The 17,654-nt window shown below is 41.6% G+C and overlaps 1 protein-coding gene across 17 annotated transcripts in view; it reads right to left on the reverse strand.

The window, feature by feature from the left end:
• Positions 1-17,654, reverse strand: part of MYO18A (myosin XVIIIA) — a 498,725-nt gene that overhangs the window by 122,677 nt on the left and 358,394 nt on the right. For all 17 annotated transcript variants that reach the window (XM_073616822.1, XM_073616821.1, XM_073616820.1 and 14 more), the window contains 2 exons: positions 12,689-12,832; positions 172-261 (listed from right to left, as the gene is read on the reverse strand). In XM_073616822.1, the coding sequence (XP_073472923.1) occupies positions 172-261; positions 12,689-12,832 (234 nt within the window). The remainder of the gene's footprint in view (positions 1-171; positions 262-12,688; positions 12,833-17,654) is intronic.

A 17,654-nucleotide genomic window follows, 5' to 3' on the forward strand; every position in this document is an offset into this window, starting at 1 on the left:
AACTCAGTTTATATACATGAGTAGAATAGAACCACGTAGCCATGGAGGAACAATAGCTCATAAATGTGGGACGGCGTCTGGCCTAAAATTGAGCATAAAGCAGTAAGCTCTGGTGGAAATAAGAATAGCTAAGAGTAAAAATTCAGAAGCATATTATAAAAGAAGCATTACCCTGCTCTCTAGGCGGTCGGTGTTCAATCTCAGTTCATTCCTCTCCTTCTCAACTTTCTCGAACCTGCTTTTCAGCTGTTGTATCTCTTCCTGCAGAAAGAAGAAGTGTGCAATTTGATAAACATTGAACCCAAACTCACAGTGTACATGAACAGATAAACACTGAGGCGACTAGTACTAATAACAATGTATTGAAACAATATACAGAATTCTTCAGCATTTCCTTCATACAGTGTTCTGCGTCAAACCTAGTGATGTTCTCTTAGCGAAAACCGTATGACTGCATGTAAATATTATTATTATACAGGATTTATATAGCGTCAACAGTCTGCACAGCGCTTTACAATGTGAGGGCAAACAGTACAGTTACAATACAATTCAATACAGGAGGAATCAGAGTACCGCTCAAAGCATGATGCACCATTTATATAACTAAAGTTTTCTCAGCCTTATCTTCTAAATGACACTCAAACACAGTGCCAACTGGAAACTTGTACATAACAGGCTTGTCTTGCAGCACTGGAGGGCATGGTTTTAATTACCACCAGAGTTCTAATCTGTTAGGGATCTAGGCCATAAACCAGAAGAACACCAAGATCTACCTGTCCTCATTTACATGCCAGCACCAGGAGGAGATTCTCATCTCACATGGCTAATGTTCGTTCAGAGGCTTTGCAAATAGTATAATTGCTTTAGAGTTAAGTATTACCAAAATGGTTATGAACAGTTTCCAAACCTGCATTAACATTTGTACATATATTGCTGTCGATCACTATATTTAAAGGCCCTGTTTTACAAAGAACTGAAGTTATTTTCCAAAAGCCGCAATTTGGATTCTAAATTCCAGGGCTGGTCTTTTGGTTTTTATGTTTTGTGTGCTTGTTCTGACTCCCGAGTAAGGGCTAATTCACACCATATGCAGTTTCAGTGTGTTTTTGATACAATTTGCTATATTCCAGTACAGTTCTGTGCAGAAAAAATGCAGCATGCTTTTTTCTGCACCGGAAACCGACTGGAAACTGACTGTATTGGTGTGAACTAGAGCCATTGGAATACATGGAAAACACTGCATGCTTTTTTAGTGCATCTGGTGTGAACTAGCACTGAGTGATTCAGAAGTGCTGAAATCATGCACAACTGTGCAAATGGCACTTCCAAAAAAGGGCCAGCAATAGCAGTGCATGTATCTCTATAATGACAGGTTCACTTTAAGGTGCTTGGCTTAGAGGAGAAGTATAGCCAAAGCTATTTTGTCTATACTTCTTCTGTATTTCACAGGAGTGCGCTCAGCTCAGCACTCCCATGATTAAAATTTCCCAGAATCCATGCTTTCAATAGTGGTCTCTTAGACCAGAACCAGAAATTACAGATTTACCTATCAAACTGCTGCGTGAAATATGGCATCCCAGGCAATTCCTGCTAACTGACCTTGGAGTTGGACATTTCATAAGATATTTGCAGCGTTCTATAAATCTTCAGGGATGCACTGAATACATGGCTTCATAATAAAGTCCTTAAACTGATCATGTAATGAGGAAAGTCACAGTTCCCAGTCATGTTGTTCAAGTCCGGGCGGTTATTGAAAGATAACAGTTTAGGCAGCCTACACCAGCATCTGGAGCAGATCCTTTTTTTTTTTTTTTACAAATTTTTTATTTATTTAGTCAAAGGGAAGGATCCATGGACACTTAATACAATACAGATATATGTTCAACATGAACCGTACAATGAAGGATACAACATCATTAAACAAGAAATTATTAAGTGGTACTGTAAATACATTGTCTGGCTTAGAAAACCATGTAGTCCTCCCTTATCATTTTATTTGGAAAATAAGTCAAACCTGTCCCTGTGTAAAACACAGAGCAAGTTCAGAAAGAACAGACGGAAAGGAATATATGAAATTGAAATATAGGATAGAAGAAGAAGCTAGATAGGCTAGGGAAGGGTAGAGGGGGAGAAGGGGGGGAGGGAAGGGGGGAGGGATAGGAATGGAGGATAATGTGACGTCACTAGTTTTTACGTCTATGTTACATAGAGAGAAATACATATATGACTTATATAGCACCAAGGGGACGTTGTAGTTGACATAGGGGTCTATCTTCCTATGTCTTAATCTCCCTCTGTATCTGGAGTACCAAATAAGTTCTTTCCTTCATCCGAGTAGACAAACATGTTCCAAAGTGACCATGTTTTTGAGTATTTCTCCTGTTGGTTACGAGCTGACAGGATAAGATCTTCAAATTTATTGATTTCCTGAACTTTCCTGAGCCACATTTTAATTGTCGGAGGTTGTGGGGATTTCCACTTTAGCGGAATGCAGGATTTGGCGGCATCAAGAAGATGGCGAATGATTGATTTTTTTATATGTTTTTGCCGAAACCTCTGATACATGAAGGAGGTAAAAGGCCGGGTCGTCTGGAATCTGCCGGTCTGTGAATTTCTGCATAATATTTTTAATTCCCAACCAAAATTTTTTTATATCGGGGCAGTCCCAAAACACATGGAGTAATGTACCTCGTTCCTCCTGGCATCTCCAGCATCTATCTGAGGACGTCGGGAATATTCTACTTAATTTCTCGGGTGTTCTGTACCACCTGGTCAGGATTTTGAAGTTAGTTTCTTGTGTTTTCGTACATATGGAAGATTTGTACGTAAATTGAATAATACGTTGTTTCTGTTGTGAGCTGAAGGTATAGTTTAAGTCTCGTTCCCAGTCCGCAATTTGTTTTAGTGAATAGGTGTCTGGGGGAGTAACCAGAAGGTTGTACATGCACGACAGTGTGTGCGGTAAAGTCCCTTCTGTTGAACAGATTTCTTCCAATGTTGTGAGGGGTTGATCAAAATTTTGTGGTGGAGGGAGGGATCTGAAGAAGTGAGTGATCTGGAAGGCGTTTAAAAATTTTAGTTGGAATGTACCCGTGGGGTTCATGAGTTCTTGTAAGCTGGGCCAGAGCAGATCCTTTTTACTATATACTTTCGAACTGCTATTTGGGATCACTCCATATTTATCATCTCTAGGATTTGTTTTTCCGCTTCAGCACTGATGAACAAGGGTCCTTTGAACCTCTCAAACACACAGTTTGCAATCATGTTTGTTTGAAAGCTCTCTTGTAGAGCACACTGATCAGCCATAACTTTGTGACCACTCCTCAAATATTGAGGACCCCCTTTTAGTGCCAAAACAGCCCCGACCTGTTGAGGCATGGGTGCCACTAGTCCTCTGAGGGTATCCTGCGGTATCTGGCACCAAGACATCAGTAGCAGATACTTTACGTACTGTAGGTTCCGAGGTAGGGCCTCCATAGATTGGACTTGCTTTTTCAGCACATCCCAGAGATGCTTGATGGATTGAGATCTGGAGAATTTGGAGGCCAAGTCGACACTTCATACTCGTATTCCTCAAAAATTCCTCTTGAACCATTTTTGCAGTGTGAAAGGGCACATTATCCTGTTGAAAGGGGCCACTGCCATCAGGGAATACTGTTTCCATGAGGGGGTGTGCTTGGTCAGCAACAACGGTGAGATAGGTGGTACGTGTCACGTAACAACCACATGAATGGCAGGACCCAAGGTTTGGCTTGTCTTCTTTTCATACTACCTTCTGGTGCCATATTGTGGGGCCACGGGTCAGCATGGGCACTCTGACCTGTCTGTGGTTAGAAAGCCCATACACAACAAACTGCAATACCTATTTTTTCCGCTTTCAACACATCAACTTCAGAGAGAACATGTTTACTTACTGCCTAAAATAAACCATGGACTTTCAGATGCCATTAGAACAAGATAATCATTGTTTTTCATTTTACCTGTCAGTGCTCTTAAAGTTATTGCTGATTAGTGTATATAAAACAGTTACCACTATTGAGTCCTGGATGAAAGGATTTGAAATATTTTAGCACCACATCACAATTATTACATAAAAAAACACAAGAAAAGGAGGGACTTTAAAGGTGCAAATTGACACAATTATCTCATAAAATCATTATTTCATATTAATATATTTAATTTTTGTAATAATATTCAAAATCATAAGACTGATAAATATAACAGACACATTTTACATGTTCCATGTTAAAATTGATGCATCCATCTCAACATGTTTTGCCAAATTTTTTATACATCTTCTTCAGGAGTATATGCATCAATCTGTTAACTTTCCATCAAATATGATCTATAATTGTAATGGCAGTTGACACCCATGGGATAATGGTCTGAACAACGGAATAGACAGCCACAGGGAGGATAAAGTTCCAAGAAGGAATCACTATTCCTAAGTAAACCTCGGGAGCAGTTTAAGACTCTATTTACTGTCTGAATCATCCAACATCCACAAGGTATGAGGATCCACAGATTGTGTCAATACCATCACCTTGTTTGCTCCCTTGTGGCTCGGAGCAAACAAGCTGATAGTATTGACACAAGTTAACAGATTGATGCATATAATCCTGAAGAAGCTGTGTAAAAAATTTGGTGAAACATGTCGAGATGGAGGCATCTATTTTAACATGGAACATGTAAAATGTGTCTGTAAAATTTATCAGTCTGATTTTGAATTTTTTTACAAAAATAAATTTTATTGATACAAAATAAATAATAATTTTATAAGCTAATCGTGTCAGTTTGCACCTTTAAATTCCCTACTTTTCTCCTGTTTTTGTATATAACTGACCAGGGGAAGTTTGACGCTTTCCCAGCAAACTTTGAATTTTAGTTGACACCTGCTTTTACCACCAGTCAATTTGAGGACTGAGCTAGGGTTGCCACCTCATCCCTTTAAACTCGAACACATAATAATTATACATGTTCTGTGGCTGATTAAGGTGGATATTAAACTCACTTGGTGTCTTATCTGCATTCAGTTAGCCTGAGAACCTGTGTAATTCATATGTGTTCGAGTTTAAAGGGATGAGGTGGCAACCCTAGAATGAGCCAGTATTCATAGGAAAGCAGTCAAATGCTTCTCTGAGTCAATGACACTTGTCCAATGAGGCACACTCATTGATTATTGCTAGATCCTAGGTCACTGATGGTTCGAGATTGTAATGTTAACAAATGCACTTTAAGGTTAAGTTGTATTTATAACATGACATGAATGAACAGGGTTTCATTTTGTAATTGTAATTTTAAATTTCACTTTCCCTCTTTTTCTGAGCTGTTCCAATATTCTGATTATTAGACACATACCGTATTTCCATTTCTGACCAAAGAAAGGTCCTACTGCACATGCTCTCTTTGCACTGTGTTAACAAATAAGACCCAGAGGAACATATTATAAACTGTTCTATTCCATTAACAATCTTGTTTCTTTACGTCCTACAATTGCAGATCATTTATTCCATTCTGTGAAACAAATGTTCTCTACTGGTTATTTTTACACTGCCTACTGTTAAATACATTGCGAGCACAATGTCAGAGCAGTTGCAACACCAAGGGTAAAATGAAGACAAGAGGCGTGCTGCACATAACAGATACAGGCATTCAGCTGCTGGTGGTCCAGTTCCTGAGGGTTATCATAATTCACCAACAGAAACCCACTGCTGTAGTACATTTGCAGATTTGCTATTCTCCTTTCTGCCAAACGGTAACAGAATCTCGCTAAAATTCCCCTGTGCAGCTCTTGATAATCATAAACATATTCTGCACCACTCCTCCTCGCTCAGACAAACCCCTGGAGGACAATAATTGTAATTTGAACATCCCTACCAGAAGCCGCACACAGCCAAGGGGAGGAGAAACAGCAGGTCTCCTGGCTCACAATAATTCAAACAGTCATACTTCCCCTGGTTTTCAGGGTTATATTTCATATAAGGCCTGTCAATGGCAATCATTAAGACACCTAAAGGGTTCTGCTACATATTCAATAAAAACAGACCTGAAACAAACACAATGTAGTGCAACATCTATAGCTTGTCTGCCACATGTCAAACAGAACTGCATCAATAGCTGGTCATGCGACCAAATTCCACTAAACATAGTGTACTGAAGTGTGATCCAAGCAGGAGGTTATGGCCAGGGGATGGTTAACTGAAAACAATTTAAGTTTAAATAATTCCAAACAGCTGAATGGAGGTTCTTCAAGGATCCCTTAACATACATAAAGTTAATGGGTCGGTGTTATTTCAGGTATAGGTGGAGTCCAATGTGTTGACTCAAATGCTGGTTTCTTGCATCTTTTAAGCACTTCAGCAACAAGCTGTTCCCAACACGGCCTCTGGAGATCTTCCCATCTGCTCTACAATTTGAATCCTCAGGCTACATCAGAAGTATTCCAACTCCTCCTGCTTCAGTCTCCACTTTATTATTATACAGGATTTATATAGCGCGAACAGTTTGCGCAGCACTTTATATAAAATGAGTTTGAAAATTCCCCAGAAGTCTGAACCCATCATAATGGCTGCTTGTTCTGGGCCAATCAAGAAGGTCAGCATCTCAGCGATGCAGCCCATGCAGGTCTATCAGTATATAGGACAAAGCAAAGATTTCCCTATATACTTATACCATTAGTAGACTTAAAGTGGTAGTAAACTGACAAACTGCAAAAACCACTGACAGGCAAAGTTTTTATAACAGAAGAGACCCTAGAGGTCTCTTCTGTCATGAATGTTCCCCCTGCCTGTTAGCGGGTAATGTGATGCAAATGTGCAGCTCAGACCACATTTACTGCCCACTCTGTGTGCCTTATGCGAATGTGCGGGAGACATCACCTCGGCATGGCCATTTAAGTGGCCAAAGATACAAAACCCAGAAGGAAGACCAGGTGAAGATGGAACTGTCGGGGACCATGGAGCCATGTCAGTGCAACGCTGGAGGGCTTTGCTTGTAGGTAAGTCTGTCATGACGTACTAGTATGCTGTGCATGACTTAAAGTGGTTCTAAAGGCAGAAGGTTTTTACCTTCATGCATTCTATGCATGAAGGTAAAAAAACCTTCAGTATGCAGTTCTCCCCCCTCTCCCAGCCTCAACTAATACTTACCTGAACTCAATTGCTAACCAGCAATGTGCTTGAGAGTGGCTTCTCCCTGGGTCTCTGCCTCCTGATTGGCTGAGAGAGTCATTGGCACCAGCTGCTGTCAGTCAAAGCTCAGAGCCAGTGAGGAGAGAGCAGGGGGCGCTTGGAGCACTAGCGGGGGACCTGAGAAGATGAGGATTGGGGCTGCTCTGTCTGAACCCATTGCACAGAGCAGGTAAGTATAACAGGTTTGTCATTTAAAAAAAAAAATGAAAAAAAAATACCTTCAATATCACTTTAAACCTATGGTTTTTTTTACATTAACAAGACTTTACTTCCACTTTAAGGGCATTGTACACTTTCATATCTTTTGTTGTTCTAACTAGGTATTCTAGCTATATTCCCTGTGTGGTTGCCTTACCTTGTAAAGTTGGGCTCACATGTTGTGGCTGCAATTTGTAGTGTTATGGCCAATTGATACCCCTATGCCCAGGTATTAATTCACCTAACTTGATTCTATTCACCAGAGGGACAAGCAGCTTCTTGTTCTGGGTCAAATGCATGTCAAGTTATTTTTCTGTGTTGTATCACAAATGTGTGACTGCTAATTATATGAAACAAACACATCTCTTCCAGGGTGGTTAGCTCTGTTAATTGCTTTTAGCTGCATTAGAACTAGACTGAGAGACCCAGAGATTGTGAGATATGTTGTTTCTTCACAGGAAGTGTCAGTTCTTAGACAAAAGACAGTGGACATGCATTAACATGGACAATGTCATGCCACTTGCCTCATGTTTCAAACAAACACATTTCTGACACAGAAATGTGATGATGTACTCCACAGTAGACTGTCCATACAGATCAACAATAGACACCTTAAAACTACATAATCAATGCACATCTTGTATAGGTGAAATACAAAAGGTGCAGGTAGGAAGGTTTATAGAAAAATTGGAAGGCACTAAAACTGACCAATGGTTAGACTCATTCAACTTTACAGAAAGGGTAGAGCATGTAGCTTCTGGAGTCCAGAATTCTGGAGCTACAGTCTTCACCAAAGGTAACTTCCCACAGCTTCCAGCGGTAACATGAAAACGGGTGCTCACATTAGGCTCTGATAAGAGCTCAATGGAATCAACCAAGTGGGACAAAGGAAGTTAAAGTCACCCTCAGCACAAGGTTTGAAGGTCCACAAAAATTTTATAAACAAACATCTCTGCATAAAAGTACTCAGTATTTTGAGAGGGGCGAGCCAATGATCACCTTTCAAAATAAATAAAAGATAGTTTGATAATAAACGGGTAAAAATGTACATTTAAAGTGAATATGTACACTTAAAGAGAACATATCAGCCATTTTAAACTTTAAAAAAGGTAATGTACAGAAGGTGCGTGATGTAACCTATAACAGCTAGCAAACTCATCTCACTAGGACTTTTGTGGTTGATTTAGGCAAGTAGGCTGTTCACTTTGTAGGGGAATTGCACTTTGTCGGGAATTTTCTCTTAGTAAATTTAGTGAAAATTCTTTTTGCAAAGAATCAAAAAAACAAAAACACAACAGTATGCTTGCTTGTACATGATTAGATGGTGGAAGTCAGTAGAGCTTTACCTCATACACCAAGCAAAGAGAATATCCTATTTCCATTAGTAAAACACCTACTGATGTGCTTCCTTGGCTCCTGACTTTCCAAATGTCATTGCAAAGACTAAAAAATGTATCTGTACTGATCAGACTGCAAGATATGACTATTCTACATATACTGCAAGATTAGGAACTCATCAGCCACTATGCCAATAACTTTTGAGTTCTTATATGGAACTGACTGAGTCAGTAAGATTAACAGAATCCACAAAGCAAAGTCTCTAGCCTCTATGTGACAGTGATTAATCAGGAAGGTCCTGCGCCACGCATGCCAAGTCTGTGACTTTTCCATTAGCAGTCCTTTTACAGAAGTGGTACCTCTCTGCTGAATTTAGATAGAGCTGCATATTACCACATGTGGTATTTTGTCATTGAAACAGGCATTAAGCACTCTCAGCCTGATGCCATCTAGCTGCACCCCTGATACATTCTATTCTCTGAATAAACAAATCTCCTTTTAGAACTAGCATTACCATCAAGGCCTACACTTTTAAATGTTCCACTTCAAGACTCCAGGTTTAAAAGACTCTAATCAAACATTACCAATCTTTATGTGTTAATTCTGCCATAAAACCAAAGGGTGAGAACCTCAGGCTTCTAGGGATGTTGACATTAGCTGAGCAGTTCAAGTGTGATGTGCTTGCAAAGTCTGCCCATCCTTCCTGTCTAGAACAGATCGAAGATTTTAGCAAGGAATGTGGCACAGTGTGGTAAACATGACCCGTATCACCAAAATATTATTTTATAAAAATCTTAAGTGCTCAGTGAATGGTTTAATATGTTCACTTAAAGGGTTTTGTGAAACCAGAAAGCCTGTATCTAATGCCGCGTACACACGGGCGGACTAGGTCTGGCGGACTTTTCGACAGACTTTCCGAATGAACGGACTTGCCTACACACGATCAACCAAAGTCCGACAGATTCGTACGGGATGATGTACGACAAGACTAAATCAAGGAAGTTCATAGCCTGTAGCCAATAGCTGCCCTAGCGTCGGATTGTGTCTGTCGGACTAGCATACAGACTAGCGGACTTTTCGACCGGACTCGGGTCCGTCGGAAAGATTTGAAACATGTTTCATTTCTGGGTCCGTCAAACTTTTGGGAAAAAAAAATCCACTGGAGTCCACATACGATCGAATTATCCACCGGACTCCGGTCCGCCGGACCAAGTCTGCTGTGATGTCCGCTCGTGTGTACGCGGCATAAGACAAGCTTTCTGGTGCTTTGAAGCGTAGAATATTGATATAATAAATATCATCACGATTAAAGAACTGCAGTCAGTATTTTCAACTATCTACTGGTTAAAGTGTCATAGGACATTATAATGTAGTCATGCCATAAAGTGGAAAGCAACCTGAGGTTAAGGTTAAAATACCTTTCAGGTTTTCTTTGTCATCTGTGTCCAATGTAGAGATTCCTCTTCACTTCCTGTCTATTAGACACAACAGGAAGTGAGAGGAAAACTTTCCAAAAGGAGGAGCCCCCCTGACAGCTTTCATTGAACAAGTGACCCCATTGAAAAATTTCCCCCCATTCTTGTTCTAATGGCAAGATAATATGGATTTAGTACTGGTGACACTGGTCTGCAAGACAAACTGAGGGAGTGAATCTCCACAGTAATTACAGAGTTTTGGATAGTGTAGAGTATAGAAAAACACTGGCCATGCATTGTTTCTGTCTGTACCACTGGGGAGATTTCCCTTTACTTATTGTGCTGAATGCACAGCAGGAAGTGAGTGGAAGTCTAACATTTGTGCATTGCAGGCCATCATCCATAAAGTGGTTGTAGAGCCTTCTGTGTGCAGCAGCCCCCCCTAATACTTACCTGAGCCCCATCTCGATCCAGCGATGTTGGACGAGAGACTTGGCTGTCTGGACTCTCCTTTCTCAATGGCTGAGACAGCAGCGAAGCGTCATTGCCTCCCGCTGCTGTCAAAGTCAGTGAGCCACGAGAGAGAGGGGGCGGGGCCAGTCTGCAAGTCCGTGTCTGTATGGACACACAGAGCTAGGCTTGGGTACCCCCATAGCAAGCTGCTTGCTGTGGGAGCCCTCAACAGGAGAGAGGGGCCAGGAGCACCAAAGAGGGATCCGAGAAGAGGAGGATCTGGGCTGATATGTGCAAAACGACTACACAGAGCAGGTAAGAACAACATGTTTGTTATTTTTAAACAAAAAAAAATGTATTATCATAAATGTTCACACTGGTCTGATGTTGCACATCACATGTGATTCGCACCGCACTGCAGATCACATGCGAGGTCTGTGTGATCCGAATTCAGCCATACAGATTGTATGGCTGAATTCACATTGCATTCGCACCAAAACGATGCAGGACCCTTTTTTTGGTCTGCATTGGAATCGGATCACATGGGTGTTCACACCCACATGATCTGATTCCTGCACCATTTGACAGTTTATACTGCAATATGTGAATCAATCTGGGGGTGTCATTAACTTTCTATTGACACCCAAAGCAGTTCGCATAGGGCAGTGTGAACTGCCTGTGAGTCCTATGTGATGCGGGAACCGGCACTGAAATCGCACCGGTTCCCGCACAGCGCTAGTGTGAACCGGCACTAAGGGTAAATGTAAACAGACAAAGGCAGTTTGGTGCATTCATTTTTTATTTTTTTTTAAAGCCAAGTGCAAAAAATACCCGTTGATCCTGTCAGAATATTTGTGTCCTTGTAATCTCCTGTGCACTGAACTGAAATCTTAGCCTTCCCAGCTATCTTCTGTGAACTAGAGAACACCTAACCCTATGTAATGAAGATGATGAGGAGAGGGGAACTAACTGCACCCAAGGACTGATAATCTGCAATATATTACATTTTTGTTTTTTGAGTTTAGATACACTTTGGGGGTTATTTACTAAAGGAAAATCCACTTTGCACTGCAAGTGCACTTGGAAGTAAAGTCACTGTGGATCCGAGGGGGACATGCAAGGAAAATAAAAAACAGCATTTTAGCTTGCACATGATTGGATGATAAAATCAGCAGAGCTTCCACTCATTTAAGATCTATCCCATAGATTTAGAGCGACTGCACTTCCAAGTGCACTTGCAGTGCAAAGTGGATTTGTCTTTCGTAAATAACCCCCTTTGACTAATTTTTAAAGAGAAGTATGGCCAAAGCTTTTTTGGCCTCACCTTTCTTGTGAGTAACAGGTGTGCCCTTACTTTTGCTCTCCTGTGACCCAGAGTCAGCTAATAGCAGGCTAGTGCCCACTATCAAACCAGCATCAGAGAGCCACTGCGGGTTCTGGAAGGATCACAATCATATTGTCCAGATCCACCCTGCTGCCTGATTGACAGCTGGATCCAGCATTTAATACTCCACCCGCCCCCTCTTTTGCCTGGCACTCCAGTTACCGCTGGAGGGGCAGAGCGGACAGCGGTGACTGATGGTCACAATTCTCTGCTCCAAGCAGACCGAGAACTGAGCAATCATGGGTCATGTGATCACTCAATTCTTGGTTTCAGAACCAACATGGGACAGCTGCCACATCAGACCAATGCTACAGCAAACAGGTAATTCTGTAAGGTTGCTTTTTTGTATGTACCCCAAACTTCTTCTTTAAACTAAAATATGAGTGCTAGCATTGGTTTTCTGATCATTTCACATCATTATTACTCACTACATCATCTTACTGAACAACGCTGACAATATAAAAATATAGAAAAATAGATAAGCATCACTTATAATAATAGATATTATAATAGGAGCATCACTGTCTCCTGGGAAACTGTGTATAGAAATTTTATCTACCAGCAGCACAATGCACAGACAGCCTGCTGGCAGAACAGAAGCCCCCTATGGATTATTAGTTAGCCCATGCATAGTATCAACAAACACATTTTCTCTACAAATGAACACGGAATATATTGGCAAAGCTGGGTGTGACAACCATTGTACTTACGTCTTTGCCTCGGATTTGGTCCTCGGTCAGCTGCACCTGTATCAGAGGCCGGACAGTGCTGATAAGCTTCCACCAGGGCCAACCCTTTACCCCCTTGTTCTTTTTGATGTTCTTCTGGATGCAGCGGATTGCAAGCTGTTGAATCTACAGGGGGAAAAAAAAAAAAAGAAAAAGAAAAAAGGATCAGTGCTAAGATAGAACTGAATCCCAGCACACCGACTAGAGACGTCATAATAAATCAATTACAAAAGAGGTAATGTGTAGGCGATGTAGCTTGGGAATAAAAGAAAACAAGCTACTTTCAGCAGGCAGGATTAATGCCAAGGACATCACTCAGATAAAGTGTAGCCAGCATGCCTTGTATGGGAGAAAGAGAAAAGAAAGATGGAAGTACAGTGAAAATGTAGAACAGCGGCAAAGAGATTGTTATACCCAATAACAACTAGCAAGGATCTCGGCATTATGGCAAGTGCTAGAAGTCCAGAGGAATTTAACTAATGAACAATGGCAGAAAAGATGAAACAAGGAGTCATAGGGAGGCAGGCATATGATCTGTGGCAAAAAGTACACTGTAAACGTTGAGATTAACTATGAAATCTTTATACTAGATTGGAAAAACAATATTATCAGATCGAATTAAATTAGAAAATGCACTGGAGTGTTTTTTTAAACAGAAAAATATCAGAGCAGGAATTGCTTAAAGGAAACCTACCATCAGAAAAATGCATAGTCATTGCTGACCTCCCCTTCTACAAATGTTAGGTGCCCGACTGTCATTGATCTGGTATAGAAGGAATACGGACTTTCATTTGCTGTATGCTTCTTCTGTCCCTGTGATTTGCAACAATGGTGACCAAACACAGCCAGGCAACTAGCATTATCAGAAGGTCGTGGCTCCATATTTCTCTTATGACAGTATGTAAAACTTAACCAAGAATTCCTTTTATTTGCTACCTTTCAATCTGTTAAATTAGCGGCATTTTTTATATCTGTTTAAGAAGTGAAAAAAATGCCTGTTAATCCTCCCAAAAATCTTATGAGCGGATAACCTCCTGTGCTGCCTTTTTATCTGTTACATTGCTCCCAGCTATCTCTGTGAACTACAAAATACTTCTACCTATGTAATTGAGAAAAAAAAGGAGTGTTCTGTAATCCTTTACTTAGGTGACAAGGCTGCACCCTCCACAGATACGATAGGGTGAGTTTTGTCATCCTAGAACAAGAAAGTGTGTTAGTTGAAGGATCATCAGGTGAAAATATAGGGAAAAAAATGAATGCAGCCACCACATCTAAGGTCTGATAAACTGCAATATATCACATTTAGGCATAAACTTTAATGCAAAAGTAACAATTTAAAACATAAGTTGCCTTTTACAATAAGACAACAATCCTAGCTACATAGGATTTTTTTTATTACAATGCAACATCAATGCAGCCAAGGACAACAGATTTTGTATTATCAGCCAGATTAGGCTGGGAAGAGAAAAACAGCAGAAAACAATGGGATTAGTCAGCAGGAAATATAATGTAAGCAGCAATTTTTTAAAGATCTTCAGTTTTGATAATCTCCTAAAACTTTCCTCCATAATTTCTATAAATGGTGCTCTGTGGTCATTTGGATCTTATCTTGTGTTTATTCCTTTTTTTTTATTTATTTTTTTTATTATTAGACTCATTAAAGCATAACTTCCCTTTTAATCTAAATGTACGTAGCCTTTGCAGGAGTTTCTCCTGTGCGATACTTAGGCTTGAATTGAGGTAGTACAGGGGGCTGCCATTGCTGCTGGAAATACTAGTTCCATGGCTGCCATGCTTTTCCAGTATGTTTAGTACTTTCCACTAACCTGGATCAAGTTTATAGTTTAGGAGCTCTGATGGCACCCTAACTTTTGTGAGTGGCATGTGTGTTCCAAGTTAGTGCCTTAAAAAGTACAGGGACACTCAGGCCAAGTATTTTAAGGAGGTTAATAATGACAGTCTTCATATTTCTTCGGCACAGGCAGATGCAACAGCTTTAGTAAAATGAAGTATATCCAGACCAAAGAACAGAAATATAACAATATTGCAGCATACAAATACTTAGATGTAGTGGCTGCACTAGTTTTTCTTCTTTTTTTCCAGGCTAAGTACATATTCTGCAAGTACAGGAAAGTAAATGTTGATTCTGCCAGAATTTCAGGGTCCTTGTCACTTCCTGTGAGCCAAGCTCAGATTTTAAACAAATGTTATTAGCTTATCCAGCCATCTTCTGTGATTTACAAAACATCTCATTACTATGTTATAGAGGTGATGAGAGTGGGAGGTGTGTTTTCTGTCCAAATCAGGAAAGCAGCCTAGGATGAGTTAGCGTTGTCACTCTAGGACAGGAAGTGTGTTATTGTGACAGGATCACCAGGTGAAAATAAAAAGAAAACAAAATTTAAAAAAAGAAAAGTAATGCAGTCACCACATCTTATGCCTTGTTCACATGGGACAATTTATTCTGTGCTTAATTTGGGTTAATACACCCCATGTGAATGAGGCCTTGGGTCTGATAAGCTGCATTATGTTATATTTTTATTTTTGGGAATAAACATGTTTTAAAGTAGATGTAAACCTCAGACATGAAATATGAACAAAGCATATTCCGCCATAATGTGTGCTTGTCTCAATCCAGAGCACTAAGTGTCACTTGTTTCTGTTGCCTTATTCCTTTGCTATCAGCATGAGGCACTTCTGATGAGTTTTCCTGACACCAAGAGAAAAATGGGGAAGGCATAGTCTGTGGTTGACAGCCTCAGCTTGGTTCCTGTGTGGTGCGTGAAGGGGGGGGGTGTCAATTCCCTCCAATCAGCTCTCCTCACTGATGTACAGTATCTCACAAAAGTGAGTACACCCCTCACATTTAAAAAAAAAAAATTATTACATCTTTTCATATGACAACACTAAAAAAATGACACTTTGCTACAATGTAAAGTAGCGATTGTTCAGCTTTTATAACAGTGTAAATTTGCTGTCCTCTCAAAATAACTTAACACACATCCAATAATGTCTAAACCACTGGCAACAAAAGTGAGTACAACCCTAAGTGAAAATGTCCAAATTGGGCCCAATTAGCCATTTTCCCTCCCGGTGTCATGTGACTTGTTAGTGTTACAAGATCTCAGGTGTGAATGGGGAGGAGGTATGTTAAAATTGGTGTTATCGCTCTCACTCTCTCATACTGGTCACTGGTAGTTCAACATGGCACCTCATGGCAAATAACTCTCTGAGGATCTGAACAAAAGAATTGTTGCTCTACATAAAGATGGCCTAGGCTATAAGAAGATTGCCAAGACCCTGAAACTGAGCTGTAGCACAGTGGCCAAGACCATACAGCTGTTTAACAGGACAGGTTCCACTTAGAACAGGCCTCGCCATGATCAACCAAAGAAGTTGAGTGCACGTGCTCAGCGTCATATCCAGAGGCTGTCTTTGGGAAATAGACGTATGGGTGCTGCCAGCATTGTTGCAGAGGTTGAAGGGGTAGGGGGGTCAGCCTGTCAGTGCTCAGACCATATACCGCACACTGCATCAAATTGGCCTGCATGGCTGACGTCCAAGAAGGAAGCCTCTTCTAAAAACGGTGCACAAGAAAGGACACAAAGTATTGGAACCATGTCCTGTGGTCTGATGAGACCAAGATAAACTTATTTGGTTCAGATGGTATCAAGCATGTGTGGCGGCAATCAGGTGAGGAGTACAAAGACAAGTGTGTCTTGCCTGCAGTCAAGCATGGTGGTGGGAGTGTCATGGTCTAAGGCTGCATGAGTGCTGCCGCCACTGGGGAGCTACAGTTCATTGAGGGAACCATGAATGCCAACATGTACTGTGACATACTGAAGCAGAGCATGATCCCCGCCATTTGGTTACTGGGTCACAGGGCAGTATTCCAACATGATAATGACCCCAAACACACCTCCAAGATGACCACTGCCTTGCTAAAGAAGCCGATGGACTGGCCAAGCATGTCTCCAGACCTAAACCCTATTGAGCATCTGTGGGGCATCCTCAAATGTGGAGGAGCGCAAAGTCTCTAACATCCACCAGTTCCGCAATGTCATCATGGAGGAAAGGAAGAGGACTCCAGTGGCAATCTGTGAAGCTCTGGTGAACCATGCTCAAGAAGGTTAAGGCAGTGCTGTAAAATAATAGTGGCCACACAAAATATTGACACTTTAGGCCCAATTTGGACATTTTCAGTTACGGGTGTACTCACTTTTGTTGCCAGCGGTTTAGACAATAAGGCTCGGTTCACACTGGGGCGACTTGGGATCCGACTTGTACGCCCTCAAGTCGCCCCAAGTCGCTCCAGAAATAGTTTCAATGGGAGTTAACGCTAGCGTCTTAATAGACACTACTGAAGTCGCTCCGACTTCAGAGCGTACTCCCTGTACTACTTTGATCCGACTTTAGCCTATTGACTATCATTGAAGTCGGATCAATGCGGCTTGTGCTCAGATGATCTTGAGGGGAACTCCGCGCCAAATTTTAAATAAAAATCCGGCATGGGTTCCCCCTCCAGGGGCATACCAGGCCCTTGGGTCTGGTATGGACCTTGAGGAGAACCCCCTACGCCGAAAAAACGGCGTGGGGGGTCCCCCCAATCCATACCAGACCCTTATCCGAGCACGCAGCCCGGCCGGACAGGAATGGGGGTGGGGACGAGCGAGCGCCCCCCCCCCTCCTGAACCGTACCAGGCCGCATGCCCTCAACATGGGGGGTTTGGTGCCTTGGGGGAGGGGGGCGCGCTGCGGCCCCCCCCCCACCCCAAAGCACCTTGTCCCCATGTTGATGAGGACAAGGGCCTCTTCCCGACAACCCTGGCCGTTGGTTGTCGGGGTCTGCGGGCGGGAGGCTTATCGGAATCTGGGAGCCCACTTTAATAAGGGGGCCCCCAGATCCCGGCCCCCCACCCTATGTGAATAGGTATGGGGTACATGGTAC

Source organism: Aquarana catesbeiana, linkage group LG02 (genome assembly GCF_042186555.1).
Source record: "Aquarana catesbeiana isolate 2022-GZ linkage group LG02, ASM4218655v1, whole genome shotgun sequence".
Taxonomy (NCBI): Eukaryota; Metazoa; Chordata; class Amphibia; order Anura; family Ranidae; genus Aquarana; species Aquarana catesbeiana.